Here is a 21,976-nt window from a genome sequence, read left to right on the forward strand (position 1 = left end):
TGCTTTAGTGTAGTAGTTCATTTAAATTCACAGCATATTTATGAATGGTATTGTTTTTATCACAACATTACACTGGAGAAATATAAGTTGGCCAAGGTTTCCAAGTTTTCAACTTGCCTAATACATCAAGTTTGAAAGTGGTTCCAATCCCAGTACAACCCAAACCCATATGTCAGCACTTTGACACCAATTCTTTTTCTGATCCCCTCCATCTGTTCAATTATTTTGCATATCTTAAGCATATATTTAAACATGTGGTCCCTGTTCTCAGTTACCTTCATTACAAATTGAATAAAAATCTTAATCCTCCTCATCAATGGGGAATATTAAATAAATTACAGTACTTTCCTACTGTGAAATATTATGCAGTCATTAAAAAAATAAGGAATACATAAATATAATAACCTGGAAAGTTGATCATGACATATTGCTGAGTAAAAAAGAGAAAATTATACAACAAATGATCCAGCAAACAAATGCCAAATACCTACATCTGCCTAAGTATATATGAAAATGTCTGAAAGAATATGTCAAACTCTGGAGAAAAAAAAATGGGAAATGGGGAAAATGAGAAAAAGTTCCTTCATATTTTATCTTGTTTACTTGTAAATGGTTTACATTTTATAATGGGCTTGTGCCATTTTTATAATGCATAAAGTAATGTTAAACAGCATGCAAAAAATATGTGGTGATATAATTATTTAGCTAGATTCCCTCCACACCCAATATTTATTCCACTTTATTTTTTTGACTTTATTTTCCTTTTCCTTTTCCTTTTCCATACACAACGTGGGTCCCAATTACATTGGACTTTTCTAAACTTGCCTGGATGGTCTTATGCTTCCACGTCAACTCAGAGTACCCTCTTTTTCCTTAAACTCAATCTCTCTAAAGAAAATCATACACGTATTATATTTTGGTACGTACTTTACAAAAGGAAAAGTGAAAATATCCAGGAAATATTCTACAGTTTGAATCAATGAGGTTTAATAAATTTTAGATATATCACTTCCTGAATTTTAAAGTGGTAGAAAATAATAAGTTATAAAAAGTTACAAAGTTTCTTAAAGGATAATTATATTTCTTTGTAAAATGATAGCTTACTTAAACTTAAGTATATTTTGAATGATAGCCTAGACGATTTATAGAATGATGTGGAGTACACACACACAAAAGAAAAGATGAATTTCATTCTAGAAAATAAAAATAAAAAATAAAAAAACAAGTTTCTTACCATTGTGAGGGTAAATGGATGGTTTTCTAATGCTGACACACTGGGACAATGTAGAATAATATACTAAAAAGCAACAAACATAATTTTTAAATGACCAAGAAAGAAGTTCAAATATTCCAATGATGGTACATCTGGTAATTTTAAAAAATTACATAAGGATAAAGGGTATTTTAAAAATGGCTGAACACTGACTCACCTGGCCAGGTCTTGCTTTAAAGTTTTCTTTGACCATTCGGATTTCCATAACATCTGAGGGATGACTTATGACCGAGATAATGGTGACTGGCTTATTGCTCCGGATGCACCTATAAAGTCTTTCGGCACAATACAGGCACAAAGGTCCAGAAATCCAAAGCCAAGTCTAATGGACAATTTTTGAAATACAGTGTAAGAAATACTTTCATTGTATTGTAGGAATCTTTATATCCTGCCCAACTGCTTATTTCACACATTTTGGTAATAATATTTTAATCTGCTATATTAAAAAAAAATGTAAAAAGTGAAAAAAAATCAAATACTCACTACAACTTATTCAAAGATGAGCTAAAGTATAAAATAAAAGGGAAAGTGATGTTAAGACCCTAGTATCAAACCATCGCCCGGGATATAACTACCAATAACAGTTAATCATACATTGTTTCATATATCCTTCTGTGCACACAACAAATATAGAATGTGTATGAACAATACCTTTCTCTAAAAATAACAAAGGAAACTTGAAAGCTCCAATAAATCAGAAGATGATTTTTATAAAAAATGTACCAGTCCCACGTTTGTTTAAAAAAAAAAACCTTAGATATTTTAATACATAATGTACATATACAAAATGTACACACAATGTAAAATATGTACACATGTTTTTAAATATGGGATACAGTAGGCATGTTATTTATAACTTCCTTTTACATAATCAATAGAATATGAACAAGAAGATAATATTTAGAAATTGGAAAGCGTAACAGTTTTGCATGTGTGGTAGAGGGGATAGCCCTGGTCCCAGGATAACTGGGAACTGCAGAAGCCTGTGTGGCCAAGCCTTCTCCTACAACTGCACACTGTATTTCCCTCAGTACGTGGAGGCCACCAACCCAAACTTGTCTTAATGGTCACTTTTTTAAACCTTATTTACATAGCTATTTCAGAACTTCCTCCTTCCACACTGACAGATCATGCCTCTTCCTGACATTTAGTTTGACAGTGTGTGACGAGTCGACATCCCAGGACAAGCTCTGCAATGCAGCAGGCTTCCAAGTTTGGTACAGTCACTTACCCTTTGAGCATCAGATCCCACATTAGTAAACCGGGAATGGCAATACTTGCCCTGCCTAACATAAAGCATTGTGTGAAGCCCATAAAAGTTTGGAAAATCATGAAGTTTAATAGAAAATGACAGGATTATTATTAATAATAAACACAAGGCTAACACGCTCATTCCAAAGTCATCTATAAATCACTCTACCTTTTCACTCCTCTCTCTTCTTTTTTTTAAATCAAATGTATTAGGGTAACATTGGTTAATAACATTATAGGAATTTTGGATGCACAACTTTATAAGACAACAGCTATTTACTCTATTGTGTGCTCACCACCTGAAGTCTAGTCTCCTTCCTTCACCTTGTGTTTGACCCTCTTTTTTATTTACTCTCTTTCTCTTCTTAAAACAGACACTTGATGTTATTATTCCCCTACTTCCTGGGGTGAGTAGAGGGTGTAACTCCCACATGGGCCGCTCCCATAGCCAAGAGGGAAGGTCAGGGCCCTCATCAAAATACTTGCTGGATATTTGGGGAAGAAGTTTTCCAGGAGCAAGCATGTTAGCCAAAGACCTGGTTTTGCACTCTTCTTGTGTCATGTATTCATTTGTAGAGTGTAGTCAAAATATTTTATATATTTAAGCCACAATTTCCTTATCAGAAAATTGAGGGTGATAGAAATTACTTCAAGGAATTATTGCGAAAAAATGAAAAGAAATTATGCATACAGTGCATTTTAGCACAGTGCCTAGCAGATCATATTAAGCAGCCAATAAATTGATTTTACAATTTATTATTTATCATATATAATATTGTACCATAATATGTTATACTATAATAATAAATATTAATAGCATTAGTTCTTTCATTTGTTTTATTAGTCAACCTATTTTTCTCAATGGATAGGGAAAATATCTTTGTTATCTTTCTTGTGGCAAGCACCAGTGTCATAGTGTGCATAGTATGACCTTAGATTATAGGGTCAGTTAAGCAGGAATTTTCTATATTCTGTAATATCATTGGTCTTTCTCCTTGAACTGTCAGCTGCCTATAATGGAACAATAAGTATTAACTTGCTATTGAGACATCCTGAAATGTTTTATTTTGTAAGAATAATTACTTCATATACCTTCAAAAACATGTTTAAATGCAACATTGGTCAATTGTATAGGAACATGGACTTTGCAGAGACCAAACACAAAATTCATCTGACCTGTGGAAAATTAGCTTGGAATCTGGGCTCTTCCATACAAATCTTCACAAATGTGTTCCGGGTAAGCTCATCTGGTTTTGAAAATCCTCCAGGAAAAGATTCACGAAACTGTTCTGAGAGATACTCTGATAAATGAATATGCCGGTAGCGGGATCCATTAAGATAAACGCAGCCAGGAGGGTGGGTATCTAAATTAGTTTGATACTTCAGCAACCCTCTAAAATTAAATTAAGAAAAAAATAAAAACAAAGAGAGAAAAGAAGATTAAAATCGGGGACACAGTATAAGAAAATAGCCTCTTATTTTTGTTAATTTTACATAGTATTATCCAAGAAAAAATAAAAGCAACTGAGAAATTATAAAATTTTAAATTAATTCTTTACTATTGGACTACCAAAAATTTTAGTTCCCACCCCCCTCAAAAAAAAAAAAAGCCACAAATGCATGGTAGGGAAAAACACATGCTATCTTTCCAAGTATTCTTGAATTTGACTGCCTTTATTTCAAATCTGTTAGGCATTTATACAGTCATATACAAATTTTCACTTCAATAAACACTATAATAATGTGTACTTTTGCTATATCTTCAAATACAAATGAGAAAGTACAGGGATCACATTTGATTTGACTAATATTAGATAAAATAAGCCTCTCTGATGTACAGAAAGATGTTAAATATAATAACAGGAACTGGAAGCTTGCATCTCTTATGGTCTGAAAACAATTAATACATAGCAATCAGACCCTAAACCTGTTTACTTTTCAATTTCTTCATAAATCGGATCACATAAAAGGCTCAAAATAATAAATCAGCAAGGAGAGCCTAAAACCCTAAAGTTCCGTTCTAATTCTTTCATGTTTTGTGACATTCTAAGACAAGTCATTCAACTCTCTACTTCTTATCTTTCTCCTTATCAATGAGGAGCAAAGTAAGAACTACCTCATGGGGACAGTGCGTCAAATGATAAATTGTATAGAACATCATTTTATTTTTGCATAAGAAGAAAAAAGTAAAATTTTGGAAAAGCACTGACAATTTTCCAGTGTTTTATTTTTATTTTAAAGATATTAAAATTTATTTCTGAAATTATTTTTCCAGGTTAGCTAAGAGTATATTTTTAAATTACCCTTCATGCTCCCAAATAATTAATTTTAATGCACTAATAAAGTATATCTTTAAGTATATCACAGCTATAATGATTTTAGGAAGATAATATTTAAAAACAGCACAAACAGCACATGGCCGTAGACAACACACAATGTGATATACAAATGATGTATGACAGAAGTGTACACTTGAAGCCTATCTAATTTTACTAACCATTGTCACCCCAATAAATTTAACAAAAACAATAATGATACAAAATAGATTCCATATATGAAAGTTAGAAAAGCAATGACCAAGACAGTCATGGTGGAATGCACCTGTTCAATCTGATTATTCTCCTTTTCCCCCATTTGTTTATGTTCAATTCTCTTTCTTCTTTTTATTTTCCTTTCTTCTTTCTAACTAGTCATCATGGAGTCATTAGAGAGCATATAGTACAAGTCAGGTGCATCTAAATAGTGGCACATAGTACATGACACGCATAATGGGCCACACACACAATTTTAAAAGTAATACAGTAGATATGGCCTAGGCACAGAATAAATTCATGGGTATTACACAAATGTGAGCCAAGTGCGTAATCCTTCATAGGGTTCTAGTCATATAATGTAATTGTTGTGGCATTACACTTGAAAAACCTATTCATTTGATTCAGCCTCCATTACAAGTAATGGTTTACCAAAACTTGTGGCTTCTGTTGGCCATCCGAGGGTGGTGGCTGACAGATGGGTAGGCCAAAATTCTCATGCATTTATTCTACTGGCCAGACATTGAACCAACACTGGCATAATGCACTTGGCACTATTCTATGTGGTTCTACAGAGTTCAAAAAGGAGTCACATCCTGCCCCTAACCCTCCAGAAACTTACAATCTGGTGTAGAAGCTATCTTGGGAGAAGCTGAATAGAAGTTAGACCACAGATAATAATTGGAATAGAGCATATCAGTAATAGCTTAGTAATGTCTGGTAAATACCAGGTCTAATACAGAGCAGTTTCTATACATTTCACACTAACCTCACAACAACTGCATGGAGTAAGAATTATTATTCCTATTTTACAAATGAAGATACTATTTTAATAGATTAAATAATACCCAGGGTCACACAGCTGATAAGCAGCAGATTTAAGATTGAACCCAGGTCTGATTCAAATTTTGTACTCTTCACCTCTCACTATACAGCATGTTAGTTCATTAGATCTTAAAACATACCTATTAAAAGGTAAAGAAGGGAAATATTAATGTTTATTAAGAAAGTATGTCAGGAATTTTTTAAAAATCTATTTCTCACTTAAACATCAAAACAAAATAATCATAAAAGGTAAATGTTTTCATTCCCATTATACAAATAAACAAAACCTAAGTATTTGTTTGGATAAGAGATTAACTAAGCAGCAGTCAAAACAGTCTGAGATTCAGAAACCTCATCTCCCTCACTCCAAAAACCTGTATCATGCAGAGAAAATCTGTTGGATAAAGAAGTAAAAATCTAAAAAATGATAAAAACCTAGAAATAAAGTCAGATAGTATATGAGAGAGAGAGAGAGAGAGAGAGAGAGAAGCTACTTAACATCAGGGAAAGGAATATTATTTATTCCTTCTCCTAAGTTATAACAGTGTTTAGGTGGACACCACCCTATGTGCTAATAATGGTCCTCAAAATGATAAATGTTGGCACTATGCAGTCCAGATCTTAAGGCTAAGTCAGTCAAATAAACAATGTTGCCATTCTTGGTATATAAAGTGGCATATAACATTCTAAAAATCCTTTTCAATTCTGAGAGCTTTATGCTATTTTAATATACTCTTAAGGTAAATGGCATAGACTACCTGTGTCTTAAAACCCCATTAAATCATTTATTTCTTTATCTCATTTTGTGATTGTTGCCATCAAAGAAACATATAAGAGAGAAAAGATCTATAGACAGACAATGACAACAAACAAAAAATGTCATTCATGAAAATAAATAAAGTTTGGAATCTCAGGTTATTAGGCTAAATTAGGTAGTAACACTACAGATGGAAGGACACTGGCAGATTGTGAAGTCAGCATGGAAAGAACAGGTCCTGGGCCTGACAGACAGGGGCTGTGATGCTTCATTGTCTGTTCCTGTAAGCGTCATGACAAATTTGTGTGGAAGACATCAGTGGCCGCCATCTTAGACTGAGTGAGAACTTTCGGAACTTGAAGTAATCCGCCCAAGACCAACCTGTCAATCAGTGACCCAGTCAGAGTCCCAGGCCACGTTCCTGAATCACACCTGCTCCTGCAGAATTGCCATCCTATTTATGGACAATATTCTGAAGTTAAAGACCAATGTATGAACTGAACAAAAATGTATGATCTTCATTTTAGAGAGCTGGAATAGGAGGTAGTACATGTCTACCAAGCCAACAATTTTATGTTATTTTTCAAGTTCAATTAAATGTAATGACGTTCCTTTTCATTCCACTACTGAAAAATTGAAGTACTCATTTCTATGGTACTAATGCAGAATTTCTTAGAATTCTTAGAGCATGCATTCTTAAAATATAATATTTCTTTAGAAATATATTTCAAGCCCATTAAAATAATGTTGTTCTGAAGAATTGTGGACAGGAAATATAGACTAGATATTATTGATATTTGGATTGGTAGGTAAAAATCAAATGTCATCTCTTGAATCTGTTTGCTTCACTGTGACCATATTTGTTGAAATTGAGTTACAAATTATGTGTGCTTTTTATTATTGTTTTGAATCCCTAGGATTTACATTTATTTTAGCAGACATAATATACATGTTTCTTTAGAGTTTAATGCAATCTTCCCAAATGCAGCTCTGTGTCTACATGCCAAACAATCCTGATCCTCTTTCTTCTCACCACTGAGATATACCTATTTTACACCTATTATTTTATTGTTTTGAACTTTATTAATTTAAATGATATGGCCCCTGCCTTCAAGAAGCTTATAATTTAATGCACTGCTATCCAACAGAACTTTCCATTATGGTGGAAACAGTTTAAATCTGTGCTGTCCAAAATAGAAACCATGAGCTACATGTAAGTATTGAGCAATTGAAATACACAGAGATGATGAACTTTAGGACGTTCTGGGAAAGGCTTCATGGAGAAAGCAATTAAAGAATGTGGAGATAAGGATGAAGAAAGACACATGGTTTGTTCCCAAATTAGTAGAAGAAATCATGTTTTATTCATTTATGTAATCTCTATATGTCCATTCTCATTGGCTAACTTCATCAGCAATCCAGCAAGTTCCTTGCACATAGTAAACCTTCAGTGCACTTCTAGTGAATTCCTTTTAAAAGCAAATAATAACCACATAATTTGTTTGAATATAACAAGTATATCTAAATGTTAAAATGAAGGGAACATTCTTGTATGTCTTGTTGTAGCTTTCATAATTAAATAATAGTTTGAAAGCAAAAAACAGGAAGGGAAAAGATTTTAGTGAATGATAAACAGAGTCTTGCCAAGTTAAGGCAGTTATATAGTCAGGGTAGGGGAAGGAGATACATAGAGTACATGGAAATAGGAACGTTTATTACTAATTTTTTTAGTTATAGTGCACTATGTTCCAAAGGAAAGATTTTTGAAGTATACTTGGAATGTGTAGTGTTCTTTTATCATTAGAAATCAATGATTGTGTGGTGTATCAAAATATAAGTTTGTGAATGCTATTGTTTTTGGACTCAAGGATTTCGACATGTGTTTTCAACACTCAACAGTGTTTCCAAAATAGATTTTTCTTTTTTCTTTTCTTTTTTCTTCAAGAGACATTATACTTACACTATCTTTTTCTTTTTTAAATGCCTGGCTGTGACAAAGTAATGATAGATAGATAGATAGATAGATAGATAGATAGATAGATAGATAGATAGATAGATAGAGAGAAAGAGAACACAAAATACATCCTACTAAATTACAACATATAAATCATAAAAATACGTTATGGCAAAAGTGAAATATTACACAATATCACCCCTACCGAAAGAAGAATCACAAAACCACGCCTAAATTAACCGCATCTTAAAATTTTTTAGAAGGATGGGAAAAGATGGTGGAATAGGTAAAAGCTGTGCCAGTATCTCCCAATACCACATTAAAACTACAACTAAATTACAGAACAATCAATCTAAAAAACCATCGAAGACTAGCTGAACAGAACCCCTGTAACTAAGGATTTAAAGAAGAGGCCACATCGAGACTGGTAGTAGGACGGGAACGGGAAGCTGGCTGACCTCAAATCCACAGGTCGTGGTTGAGCACTGGGAGGGACAACTCAGCATCTCACATCACCCCTGAAAAGGGAGGGGTCCCAGTCCCACACGGCTACCCAGCCCAGGGTTCCAGTGCCAGGAGGAGAAATCACCACAGCATCTAACTGTGAAAATTCTAGAATATACACAAATTAAGGTCAAGAATTTGTCTGTGCCTCTGCTATTTTTCTGGCACCTAGAACTGTGCCTGTGATCTAGAGAAATGGTTTAATAAACATTCACTGAATGAATTAGTAAATAATTGAAAGTATATAAACAACTTTTTGTGGTGGTGGTTGTTGAAACACATGATTGATGAGTCATCTGGTTTTAACAAAAACAAAAGTGAGTTTGAACTCATATACTAACTTCAGATAAGATGTCTAGATTTTGCAATGGTATTTAGTAAAATAAACCATGTATGTACATTCATCTTGTAGAAAACAGCATTAAATCAGTCTGCAACTTACATTATCCCCCTTCACCCTTGAGTACTGTCAAGTCCAACCTAAGATTTCAGTCCTGCCTGACTTGAACCAATTCTAACCTAAGCAGACAAGTTACCAAGAGAGTCAAGCCTTCCTATGAGCAGCATCTAGAAGTAGAGTGCTTTCCTAAGCTAGGGACCCAATGTGCCGCAAGGAAACCCCAAGCATCTGCATGCACTTCACACCAAAACTTTTACTGTCATCCCCATTTTGTCTAGTGTAGCCAGGGTCTTACCACTGCACTCTTTCCTGGGTTCTTGCCAATGGCACCTGAGTGTATCTGCATCCTGAAGCTCGATTGGAGCACATATCGTGTCTAGCTCTTGCTGGGGGCACTGCTGAAGGTAGGAAATTAGGCAACACAGATGGGGCCAGTATCATGGGTATAATCTGTGCAGTCTTACGGGATCCTTCTCTTAGAAGGGCCCTGTGATTGGTTCAATCATCTGTCATCACCATCTTGAAATGCTTAATAATTTTTGATCATGGGGCCACACATTTCCATTTTGCAGTGAGCCCCACAAATTAAGTAGCCTGCCACAGACACTACACACTGAGCAAAATTAATTTTGGAGTCTAAGGACATAGGATCAAAACCCGAACCTTCCCTAAGTGTGTGAAGTTAGATAGGTCATTTTACTGTTTCCTCAGCTGAAAAAAAAAAAAGATAGTACCTGTTACTGTTACTCTCTACTTCAGAGGTATATATAAGATCAGACAATTAGGTTCGCGAACTCATCCTAGAAAAAGTGCTACATACCTCATGGCTGAATATCACTAAAGCCATCTTCCAAGGACTCCCCTTGGGAAGCTATGCACTGATGTCAGCGCCTAGTCCACCCTTCAGAGCAATTTTGGAACTCTTTTTCTGGAATGACCATCAGAGCTGTCATCGGACTACCCTTGATGTCCTGAATGTCATCAAAATGTCCTCCTTTCGATATTTCCTTTATGATCAGGTAAAGAAAGAAGTCATTGGGGGCCAGATCAGGTGAGTAGGGAGGGTGTTCCAATACAGTTACTTGTTTACTAGCTAAAAACTCCCTCACAGACAGTGTCATGTGAGCTGGTGCATTGTTGTGATGCAAGAGCCATGAGTTGTTGGCGAAAAGTTCAGGTCATCTAATTTTTTCATGCAGCCTTTCCAGCACTTCCAAATAGTAAAGTTGGTTAACTGTTTGTCCAGTTGGTACAAATTCATGAATAATCCCTCTGATACCAAAAAAGGTTAGCAACATCATTGCAACAAGTTCCCAAATGTGTGTGTGTGTGCGTGTGTGTGTGTGTGTGTGTGTGTGTGGTGTTTCTCTTTCAAAAATTCATGCATAGCCTACATCCCTTTAATCATTCCTAGAGAGTATGAATCCAAGTTGAGAACTCCTATTCTGTTGAAGGAGAAGTAGGATTTTGTGGTAGAAATAATGGACATTGAATTAATTCACAATAATTATGTCAGACCCATCAGAAATTAAGCATCTAGAAAGTATTCGGAGTAGATCAGCTGTAAGAGTGATGGATAGTGTACCAAAGAGTTAACCATGATCATGAGCATGCAAATCCTCAACTTCCTACCATGTTAGAGGACATCCAATACAATCTCTAAAGTAGGATAAAGCTAGGCAAATATACCGTGTTTGTTATTTTAAGGCTGTGGGCTCCCAAATATCCATGTAGAACCCCTAGTTGAGGTAAGGTCTTTTTTTGTGATTCTGGCTCAAGGCCTGTCTTAAATGTAACACATCAGCCTCCCTAGAACTCTCCTCTATGCCTGGTAATAAATAGAATGACCATATGTGCTATTTTACCCACAGCCACAGTTTAATTATTAATAGTATCCCATTTTATTCTCAGAAGTGTCTGGTTTGAACAATCAATTATATAGTGACTTCAAATCAAGAGGCAAGGAAAAAGAAACTGAAAAGAAAATATAGGGAAATAATTGTTTCTCTTTCAGCAATAGAATAGAATTTATTAACACACAACTTCTGGGTCTTCCTTTCCCTGGCTTTACTGAGTACCAGTTTGACATTCTAAGCAGAGCAGGTACCTCTCCCCAGAAGGAAGATCACACAATGCTCTCCTCCTGCCACATCTATGTGGATGAGCCCTCAGTCCAAGTGGCTTCTAAAACAGAAGGTACTTGGGAACCAGCAACTTTTAACTCTTAATTATATTGCTTAAATACCTCCAGCACCCCATAGTATATTCTTAATTTTTTCCTCCTAGGGGCAAAGGAGAGGGAGGGTAAGCCAGTATAATAAGCCAAATCTCATAAATATTTGTCTAACGCTGGTGAACTTCTTGAGTCTACACCCTACGAAGCCAGCAGCGCCTCCAGTTCATTAATGTCACTGTTGACAAAGGCTCCCCACTGTGTTCCTCCAGTTTAAAAAACAAGGTTTCAGAAACATGCACACAGAAAACCATTCCTTTTAAATTCCCTAGACAAAATGATTCAAGCAGAATATAAATCATGCTCTAAAATGTACTCTTGCCAAATGGAGTCCCAAATGGCAGAGAGTTCTATTTTAAAAAATAATTCAGGTATCATTGATGTAATAAATTAAGGTCTGAGAAGTCCAGCAGAGCGGGCACAAGAAATCACTTGCACTATTAACTGGCCCTCACTGCCATCCATACATTTGAGAAGGACCTTTCTCCTCTCTTTTTAAAATTATTGCTTTATAATTCGTCTCTCATGTAAATAAAAATAAATAAATAAATAAAATTACTACCCACTCAACTGTCCAGAGCTAAAGCAAGTAGGAGTGCTGACTATGGTAAGAATGAGAGGCTAGGGTGCCAAATCTCACTTACAATGCGTCCCTTCCACATGCCTTTGAAAGGAGTGGGGTTGGGCTCTTGGCTGAGGCTCTCTGACATTCATAATCGCTTTTCTCTCCAATATCCTTTTTATCAGTAAGTGCAAATAGCAGGATATAACTCCTCCTGATAAGTTTTTCAAATGAAAATGAAGAAAGAAAATCTAGTTACATTTCTCTCTGGAAAGAAGAAACAGTTCGGGCTTCCCCCCAGCCCCCAAAATGTCCTATGGATTGAAATATCTTTAGTGTACCACAGAAATAGCAGCCTCCTAGAAAAGTGTGTTAAAAATGAGAAGAAAAAATTTCCTCAGGAGAAGGTTTGTTTTACAAATCTCAAGACAAATCTTTATGTTAAAATCAATTGAATTTTTGAAACCTAACAGTGTTATAAACTTACTGCTCTTTCAAAGAAATTTCTATTAATCTGCAAAGTAGTTTCCATTAAATTTTCAAATTATTTTGCTAATAGAAAAATATGGGCTCTTCAAAAGTGCTATGTGTTTTTCAAGAATCAAAAAAGGTGATTCTTCAAACAGTTAACTGTGGATTTTCTTCTTTACACAGCTATTAGCAGTGGTACAAGTTTTTGTACCAAAAAACAAGTTTTTTTCTGTTAGCATTGAGCGGGTCCATATTCCACCTACATTCTGCCTACTTATTTAAACCTGAGACAACCCTATGATGTAGGTGATTTTATTAATCCCATCTAATAGGTAAGAAAAATAAAGGACAAATCTGTCATATAACTATTAAGTGATTTTATTAATTGTCATGCTATACAGATCTCTTGGAAAAGAAAATTAACGCATTTTAAAGATCTATGTGGACACTGAAAAGAAACACCTGAGCTTAATGCATATAAAATGTGTTCTATTTATGGTGCCAAGCAATAGATTTGCTTATATAATAAATAATGGAAAAAAAAAACCCTCTAAAACATAGGTGAGATGAATGAAAACTAGGTCAAAGGGCATGAATAATCACGGGACAAGCTAATTGGGTCCTAAGTAATATTGATTGCAATATTTGGGGCAAAGAAGGTAAGACTCCCACTTTGCCAATGTCAGATTGCATTCCCCAAGAGCACTTCATTTAGTTTGGTTTCCAGCTTTAAATGCCATACCACAAAGCCATGCCAAACTGCAGCGAGCATAATTTATTTAGTGGTTAGGAACGTGGGCTTGGGAATCTGATACCTGGGGTAAAACCCAAGCTCTTCTACTTTTCTCGCCATGACTTTCTGCAAGTTATTCACGGCCCCTGTTCCCTCACAGGAGTAACAGGAGCAGCAGTGGCAGCAGCAGCAGATTTTTACCAGTGTTGTTGGGAGGATTTAAGGAGATCAAACATTAGTACAATACATGATAAGTATTCAATGACTATTAACTATTAATATATTCAAAGGAGAAAGTTAGTAATAATGATGAGACTTGGAATATCATCATGCAAGAAACAGATGAACAGAATTTAGAGAGGAGAGTGACTCAATTTTCATGGCCTCTAGAGTCATAGATTTTTTTAAATCTAACCAGAAATTAAAATAAATTCTGGTCCAAAAGATAAAGAACTTTGTGAAAATGACAGCTTCCCAACGACAGAATGGGCTTTTTAGAATTAAATATTTACTTAGGCATATTATAGGGGAGAGTCAAAGAGTCTTGGTTAAGATATATCCTTCAAGCTTCCTTCAAAATTTGAGATTCTATGAAAAAAAACATTGACCTTAGAAAGTCATATGAAGCAATTGCTCCTCTTACTGCAAAAGTCTGCTTTAGGTAGAGAAATTAGCCAACAATTTCTAATTGCTTCATCCTGGAAGTGTAAAGTTTTCTAAAATTTCTAGCCCATATTCCCTAAACTACTAGAATTCTTAATAATAAAATACATTTACAATTGGAAAATATTCAATCTAATGTTATTTCTAGCTCTTTTAACTGGTTTTTAAAATCCCAAACTAATTACCAATGCCAAGAGACGACAGATTGTATATTAAATTGTTCTTCTATACCTTGTATAGTACTTAGCCAGTTATAAACAGAGGAGAAAATTCCCGGCAAACAGCGATTTTCTGTTCAAACCAAAAGCATACTGTTTAACAAAAATCTCGAAATAAATCCAAGCAATTTGTCTTGAATAACTGCACTTTATTCATATAAGCAAAAGCTAAAGAATGAAATTATCAAAGCATTTCATAAGTAAAGATAGGTCTAATTCCTCAACATTGGCACAAATGATAATAATTTCAATAGATTTACTTATAGATAGATCCTTTAGTAATATATAAAAAAAAAAGTTTTGAGAAATGTTCCAGTTTGAGAAATCTGTAAGATTTACCAGTAGTACTAATTATTCCCACACCAGAAACATAATCTATGTAGCTTTATTCAAAATGAGCCTTCATAGGGTTATATACTTTGAGTTATAAGATGAATAAGTTCTAAGGATCTAATAATATACAGCATGGTGACTATAGTTAATAATACTGTATTGTATACTTGAAATTTTCTAATAGGGTAGATGTTAAGCCTTCACACTAGAAAAAAAAATTAAAAACCTGTGGAATTGATGAATGTGTTAATTCACTTTATTGTATTAATCATTTCACAACACATATGTACATCATTGGATTATATACTTTAAATATATACCATTTTATTTGTCAATTATACTTCAATAGAAAGATTAAATTTCATAAAAATATGCATTGTAGAATGCTTATATATTGTGTACCTGTTGCACGGCACTTATTTCAGTATTAGAATAATTGTTTTCTTAATTTTGCTGATAATGTGTAAAGAACCATTACTTCAGTTGGCATGATATATTGATTATATATAATTCAGCCTGTAGATGCCTTTTGTTATTTCTTTCTGGAAGTCACTTTCTGTTTATGACCCTTGTTGAACAAAAATAAATTTTAAATATTTCTTCTTTAATTTTCAAAAAAATGAAGAATTCTCAATGTAATTCTTTTTTAAATTTATCTGTTTGAACTTCTGAAACTTTTTTCTTAAATTAAATTTATTAATGGTTAATAAAATTATATAGGTTTCTAGTGTGCATTTCTATAATACACCATCTATATATCACATTGTGTGTTCACCACCCAGAGTCAGTTCTCTTTCCATCACCATATATTTGACCCCCTTTACCCTCTTGTACCATCCTGAACCTTTTTTTAAAAAATGGCTCCATTTTGAATTACAAAGAAAAGTTTTCTCAGAGTTTTAACAGTAGAACATAAGGCAAAAGAATACACAATTAATTATGCTAACAAATGATTGCATTTTCCTCTCATCTGTTACAGATAGATGAGAGAGGGAGAGAGAACACAATCCCAGATAAATCAAGATATTAACCTTTTTAATTAAGAAGTACAAATTGGTAGTTGCAAAATAGTCATAGGGATGTAAAGCATAGTATAGGTAATATAATCAATAATACTGTAAAAACTATATATGGTATCAGATGGGTATCAGAGTTAGCGGGGTGATCACTTCATAAGTTTTATAAATGTCTAATCACTATGTTGTACACCCAAAAATAATATAATATTGTATGTCACCTGTAATTGAAAATCAAAACGATTATTTTTAAAAAGTTATTAATCTTTTAAAGAAATCTTAAGACCAAATTCTCAGACGTATAGAGCTCTCCAAAACACAGCCTGTAAGTAAAAATCATGAGTGTTTGAGTCAGAATGACCGGAATTGAATGTAAGATACATCAGTTAAGGAAACTTTAGCAAGTTACTTACTTTCTCTAAACCTCAGTTTTCCCATCTCTACAGTAGGTTTCACATTATTATTCATCCTTATAAAATTCTGATCATTTAATGACATAAAGCATCTAAATCGTTTTTAATTTATACTTGGCATATAGTAAGTGTTATGTAATTGTTTTAAATCATTGGTTTTATCATTAGTAGTATCTGATAACCCATCATATGATACCCCATCATAGCCCATTTTATGATAATAGCCTGGGGCAGGCAACAAATCATTTAAAGAACAGACTACAAAGCAGATTTTCTCTACCATGGGCTTTTTTGGTGTCATAATTCTCCACAGAAAGTGTTATCCCTACAATGGAAAAAGAATGGAATCCAGAGCTTTCATTGACCATAGCCCTTTCCTGTGTGACAAGAATGGCTACCTGGAAGTTGGGATTATAATGTGTGGTCATGTTTGTGATGCTCTACCACTGTATGTTTTAGAACTATGGTACAGAACAAATCAACCCACGACCTGTGAGATAGAGACCCATCTAATACTGCTTTCTAAACCACTGGTCTCCAAAAGCAGGGAGAAAAACATTTTGAAAATGCATCCTGAAATAAAAATAAAATTTATGAATGTGACCTAATATACTGACACAGTGCATTATAAAACATTCTGAAGAAAAGATTAATAGCAAGTCTGCACTGTTCTCCAAACACTGTTTCCCTGAGAACAGTTTGGGTTAAGATAAATGGAGAGAGCAAGCTGTTACCAGGCGACATTGTTTATTACTGGTGGCATGCATCTGGACCAGGAGGACAGTGAGTGAACTATAAAATCATTTAAGACTCACACACCTCAGCTTCCTATGTTCAATGTGTTCTTACAACTGAGGGCATCCCTTGAGGGCTGTTACCAAGATACTGGTTCCTGTGGAGTACGAGCCTTAAGACCATATGCTCCATGTCTTTCCATATGGTCTTGTCATCTTAAAACTGTGTTACACTTGTGGGGTAAGGGAGAGGAAGTGGAAGATGGCTCCTGAAAAAGACAGAACCCCACTGAAGGAGCACCTGACATCATCCTGTTGACACTCAATGTTTCCTGTCCTATATTCTTCTGCTAAACCAAGTGAACCTGATGCCCGACAATGGCCTATTGTGTTACATTAATGTCAGTATCAAGAAAAAAAAAACACAAGTCCACTCTGGTGATCATGCAGATATATGCATACACAAAACTGTATCATTTCCTTTCTCTAACCTAATGGATTATTTCAAGCGCCATACTTTTGAGAACACTGCTTGGGTCCATATATTTGTTAAAATATTTGGGTATATTCTTCACAACAAGCTAAGGATACTTTCATGTTTCCCTTTGTGATTTTCTGGTGTTTTTGACAGATCCTTGTTTTTGGTCATTGTAAATCTTTGCCTTTGTAATTATTATTGCCTTTAGGCCTTTTGAAACTTAAAACTGGTAACTCCATCATTACAAATTCCGCAGCAGCAAAACATAAGGAATTCCTGAAAATATAAACACTAAAATTCCCTGACGTCCTTCGCTTCTTAATGAATTTCTTTTAGAGGTTATCAGGATATAACTATAGAGAGTTTTAAAAACTACAACACTGTGGAATAAGTAACTTTGTATTTCAATTTTAATATACTTTTATACTAGTTTCATTAAAACATGCTATGCCAAAAATATTTTTTTTTCATCTTGACGTTACCCTCAATTCCAACTAACAACATAATTTTACCCCTCCCTATGAAAATTCCTGTAGATGCATCTTTCATTACCCCATTTGTAGGCACACATGGTTTTTAAAATATTTTTTATAACTTACCCTGAAACATGCAACATCAGCAGCATGTAGAAGACAAAGAAGAGATTGTGAGTGTACCAGAAGATGTCATAGTTAGAAACTCTGAAAAACCAAACAACTAAGTGTAAGTGTCATTGTACATTTCATCTCATTAAAAAGATCATGCATCACTTCAAACACGTCCCAAATGAAGAAAATTAAGATATGAGTTCATCTGAAATTTATCTATAAATATTAAAGTATTAACATAACATGCAGAGAGCCGACAAAATTACAAATAACACTTTGTCATTTTAAAGGTATTTTGTATTTCCAATAAAGATATATGGAAAGAATTAAAATAATGTGTTTATTTTCAAGTTATGATGTAAGGCTAAGGAGCAGTTAAGTCTGCTAATATGTACTTTTGCTGTCCATTTTGTCAATATTCTCATTTTCAAATGATTTCTAAAACAACTAATGTTCCTATTCCAACATACATTTTGAGAGTAGTTCAAAGGAAACTGAAATGGAGAGAAATTAAGTAAGTGCTCATTACAGTTTATATTCTTTCCCTGGACAGTGTATAAGATACAAATAACACCAAGGTGTCTACAAAGGAGGGAGTATGATAAACAATCTATAGAATGTTTGAGAGAAGTAAAAGGACTAACAGTTATTTTATTTCATATGTCAGGGTGAATATTCATATATTAGAATCTTAGAGGTGGATGGCAGGTATTCATAAAAGTTTTTGAGATGATTCTTATATAATCCCTAAACCTTTTAGAATCCCAGATTTAAGGAATAGCCAATTAATTCACATTTACTTCATTCAGTTTTTGCTACTATAAACAAAATCCTTGTTAACGTGCCTTTTTGCACATATCTGATTCTTTTTTAATCTAAATTCCTAGAAATGGAATTGCTAGATCAAAGTGGCACACATCTGCAATGCTTTCCTTTCCTTTTTTTTTTTTTTTTTCTTTTAAGGAGAGCACAGTTCAAAGTGGCCGGTGCGGGGATTGAACCAGCAACATTGGTGTTAGTAGCAACATGCTCTAACCAACTGAGCTAACCGGCCGCCCTGCAATGCTTTTGACACACACTGCCATTGCTCTCTGAAAATATGTTTATCAATTATAAACCCAACTGTAGAATACGAGTGCCGGTTTCCCAAAACCTGGACTCCACTTTATAAGTTTCGTTATTCTGTGTAAGTGGAATAGGGTATTATTTCTTTTGTGTGTTACACACTTTTAATTTTTCTATCCGTTCATAAAAATTACCCATTTCTATAGCGAATTTTTCTTAAGTGTTGTGAGTAAACTATTCAAATTTTAAGCATGTACTAGTTCTGTATAATTGTAATAATTTGCCAAATAACATGTTTACATTTCAAATTTTATAATGTATATTGTTTTAGTTTTTTATATGCTAGTTTTACTATATTTTTAGATAAATATTTCCCACATTTTTCCTTATCCATTATGAAATCTGATAAATACCCACTTAAAGTTTTTTATAAATTTTTAATGGTGCAATTTTTTTACAGTTAACTTTTGAAGTTATCTTGAATTTAAGCCTTACTTTCCTCAAAAGTTTGTAATGGCATCTTTATTATTTAGCAGGTTCTTATATAGCAAAGTCTCTTCGAAGGCTTTCTATCAACTCTATCATCGGTTCAATGTCTTGGTCATTTTTGCAAGTAAGTCCTATTCTGTTCTGTTACTGAACCTTAATCATTTTAAAGTTTAGTAAACCACATCCCCCTTTTTACTTTTCTTTTGGACATAAACTTGGATGAAATGTAAAATTGCTTTGCTAAATTCAATAAACAAACAAATAACCTATCTTGGATTTTAATTGGAATTGGAACAAACATAAATAACTAAGGAAGAACTCCATCATCACAGTATACAGTCATTATTCAAATCTCCACTTATTTTTCTCAGTGAAATTGTGGGGTTTTTCCTAAATGGCTTTCACCTAATTTCTTACTAAGTTTGTTCCTAGATATTTTGTTTTTGTTGCAATTGTTAGTGGTATCTTTTTATTTGATTCAGTTTTCAAACTGATAATAGCTATTATGTAAGATATATATATATAGTACTCGATTACTTATTTCAACTCTTTTATTTGCTATAACACTAATCTTTTTCCCCATAATTCTCTTGGATTTTCTGGTTAGACAATTATACCTACCTTTCTGAAACTAATGATAACTTGTTGCATTCTTTGTAATAACTCTAAATGTTTAACTTCTTACCATATGTAAATAATGGTATGCTTTTGCGGAATTAAAAATACCACTTTTGCTTTTTCGTAATTTTTTTAGAGATGTATCTCATGTTTCACTGTACATGTGATCTCAGTCCTGGCTTTTACATTTTTTAATTCTATAAAGGAAATTAATTCCTACTTTACTCTGATTATTTAAAGCCATATATTAGAGTTGAGATTTAACAACTGCCGTTTTGAAGTCTATTGAGATGAAAATATATTTGTATTTCTGTCATCTGTTATTAGTATACATTACTTATTTCAATAATTGGCCAATATTGAACCATCAGTAAATAACTAGACTACATTCAATTATTAGAAATCAAATATTGGAGTGATATTTATTCACCTAATTTTCTAATGCTTTATTTCCTGACTGGTAAAGAGAAAGGTTAGAAGAGTTATCTCCATGGTCCACCTAAGAATTTCATGATTCTTATAATAAAGCTTGGAGAAAAGCAGAATTGGTTTGATAATCTCTTTTAAATAAATGAGGAAAAAAAAAAAAACCCTAAAGATTAAGACGTGTTTACCAAATTATTTATGAGCACAAATGTGATGGCTCAGTTGATCTCTATATTCCATTTGACAAAACTATCGCTCAATGAAGGATTTTTTTCTGATGTAGAATATTCATATATATTCAGTCTTATGAATAAATATGTCAGATGTCCTAATTTTCCTTCATAAACTCCTAAAACTGAAAAAGTAAGTTTTTTTAATGAATGTTTGACCTAACTAAAATAAAATTTCTCCTCACAAAATTGGCACCGTCATGCACTAATGTTAGAGATTCACCTTTTCATAAGACGATTTTCAATTTTTAGGAAAAGTCTTAAAAGTGGGCTTACCATTTGACCAAATCATTCTACATCTAGGTATTTTTCCTTAGGACATAATTGAAAAATTATACAAAGACATATGGATGGGGTCTTTGTTTCACAATTGCAATACTGAAAAAGAAAATGCAAGCAACCTAAAATATCCAACAATAGGGGGCTGGGGAAATAATGTTTATCTATATGGTGATATGCTGTGCCAATAGCAGACAATGATAGAGAAATATTTATTAATGTGGAAAAATGTCCAAAACAAGATTTAAGAAAGAAGCTGATTTAAAATAGTATGTATAATTTGTCCTATTTTGGTAAAATATGTAGATATCTGGAGAGAGAGAGAGAGATCAGGAGCATGAAAGGGATAGAAATAGAGTGATTTTGGTGGAGGTAGATGATGAATGAGCGAAGAAAAGAATTAGGTCCATAAACACGAACACCAGAAAGTTTGTAATGTTAATCTCTGAGTGGTGAGTTTACTTGTGAAGTTTTGAGGTATGTGTGTGGGTGCACAGACGTGTTGAGACTCATTTGAGTATGCTGTAGGGCAACTGTTTTACAAGTGTGTGTGTGGGTGGATGTGGGTATGTGTGGGTGTGTGTGGGTGTGTTTCTATTAAATTTCACATCTCAACAAGTAGAACGACTGAGGATTTTTGAATATCATATATTGTTTCTTTTTTTTCTTTGCGTTCTTAACCAAGAAGTTTGCACAGTAACATAAAACACTATAAAATATTATGAAAAACAAAATGTATCCATCAGAAAGAACATGTGAGTGTTCATACAATTGTATATCTGCAATTGCTCAAACTGTCGTAATTAGAAGAGTAAATGTGAACGCAGATATTTCTGATTATTTCAGCAGATGTCCACTGACCATGTTTCTAAAGCTTTGTTTAGAATACTACATTAAGTTACAGCAAAAAAAATGAAAAAAACAAACTCACAT

At 33.7% G+C, this 21,976-nt stretch overlaps 1 protein-coding gene and 1 non-coding gene across 6 annotated transcripts in view; both read right to left on the reverse strand.

The window, feature by feature from the left end:
• Positions 1 to 21,976, reverse strand: part of NOX4 (NADPH oxidase 4) — a 148,605-nt gene that overhangs the window by 80,589 nt on the left and 46,040 nt on the right. For all 5 annotated transcript variants that reach the window (XM_033121545.1, XM_033121542.1, XM_033121544.1 and 2 more), the window contains exons 8-11: positions 17,949 to 18,029; positions 3,701 to 3,917; positions 1,431 to 1,595; positions 1,235 to 1,297 (exon numbers count right to left, since the gene is read on the reverse strand). In XM_033121545.1, the coding sequence (XP_032977436.1) occupies positions 1,235 to 1,297; positions 1,431 to 1,595; positions 3,701 to 3,917; positions 17,949 to 18,029 (526 nt within the window). The remainder of the gene's footprint in view (positions 1 to 1,234; positions 1,298 to 1,430; positions 1,596 to 3,700; positions 3,918 to 17,948; positions 18,030 to 21,976) is intronic.
• TRNAS-ACU (transfer RNA serine (anticodon ACU)) lies at positions 18,917 to 18,990 on the reverse strand. Its single transcript has one exon. It is a non-coding gene; the product is annotated as a tRNA-Ser (tRNA).

The sequence above is a fragment of the Rhinolophus ferrumequinum genome, chromosome 11 (assembly GCF_004115265.2).
Source record: "Rhinolophus ferrumequinum isolate MPI-CBG mRhiFer1 chromosome 11, mRhiFer1_v1.p, whole genome shotgun sequence".
NCBI lineage: Eukaryota > Metazoa > Chordata > Mammalia > Chiroptera > Rhinolophidae > Rhinolophus > Rhinolophus ferrumequinum.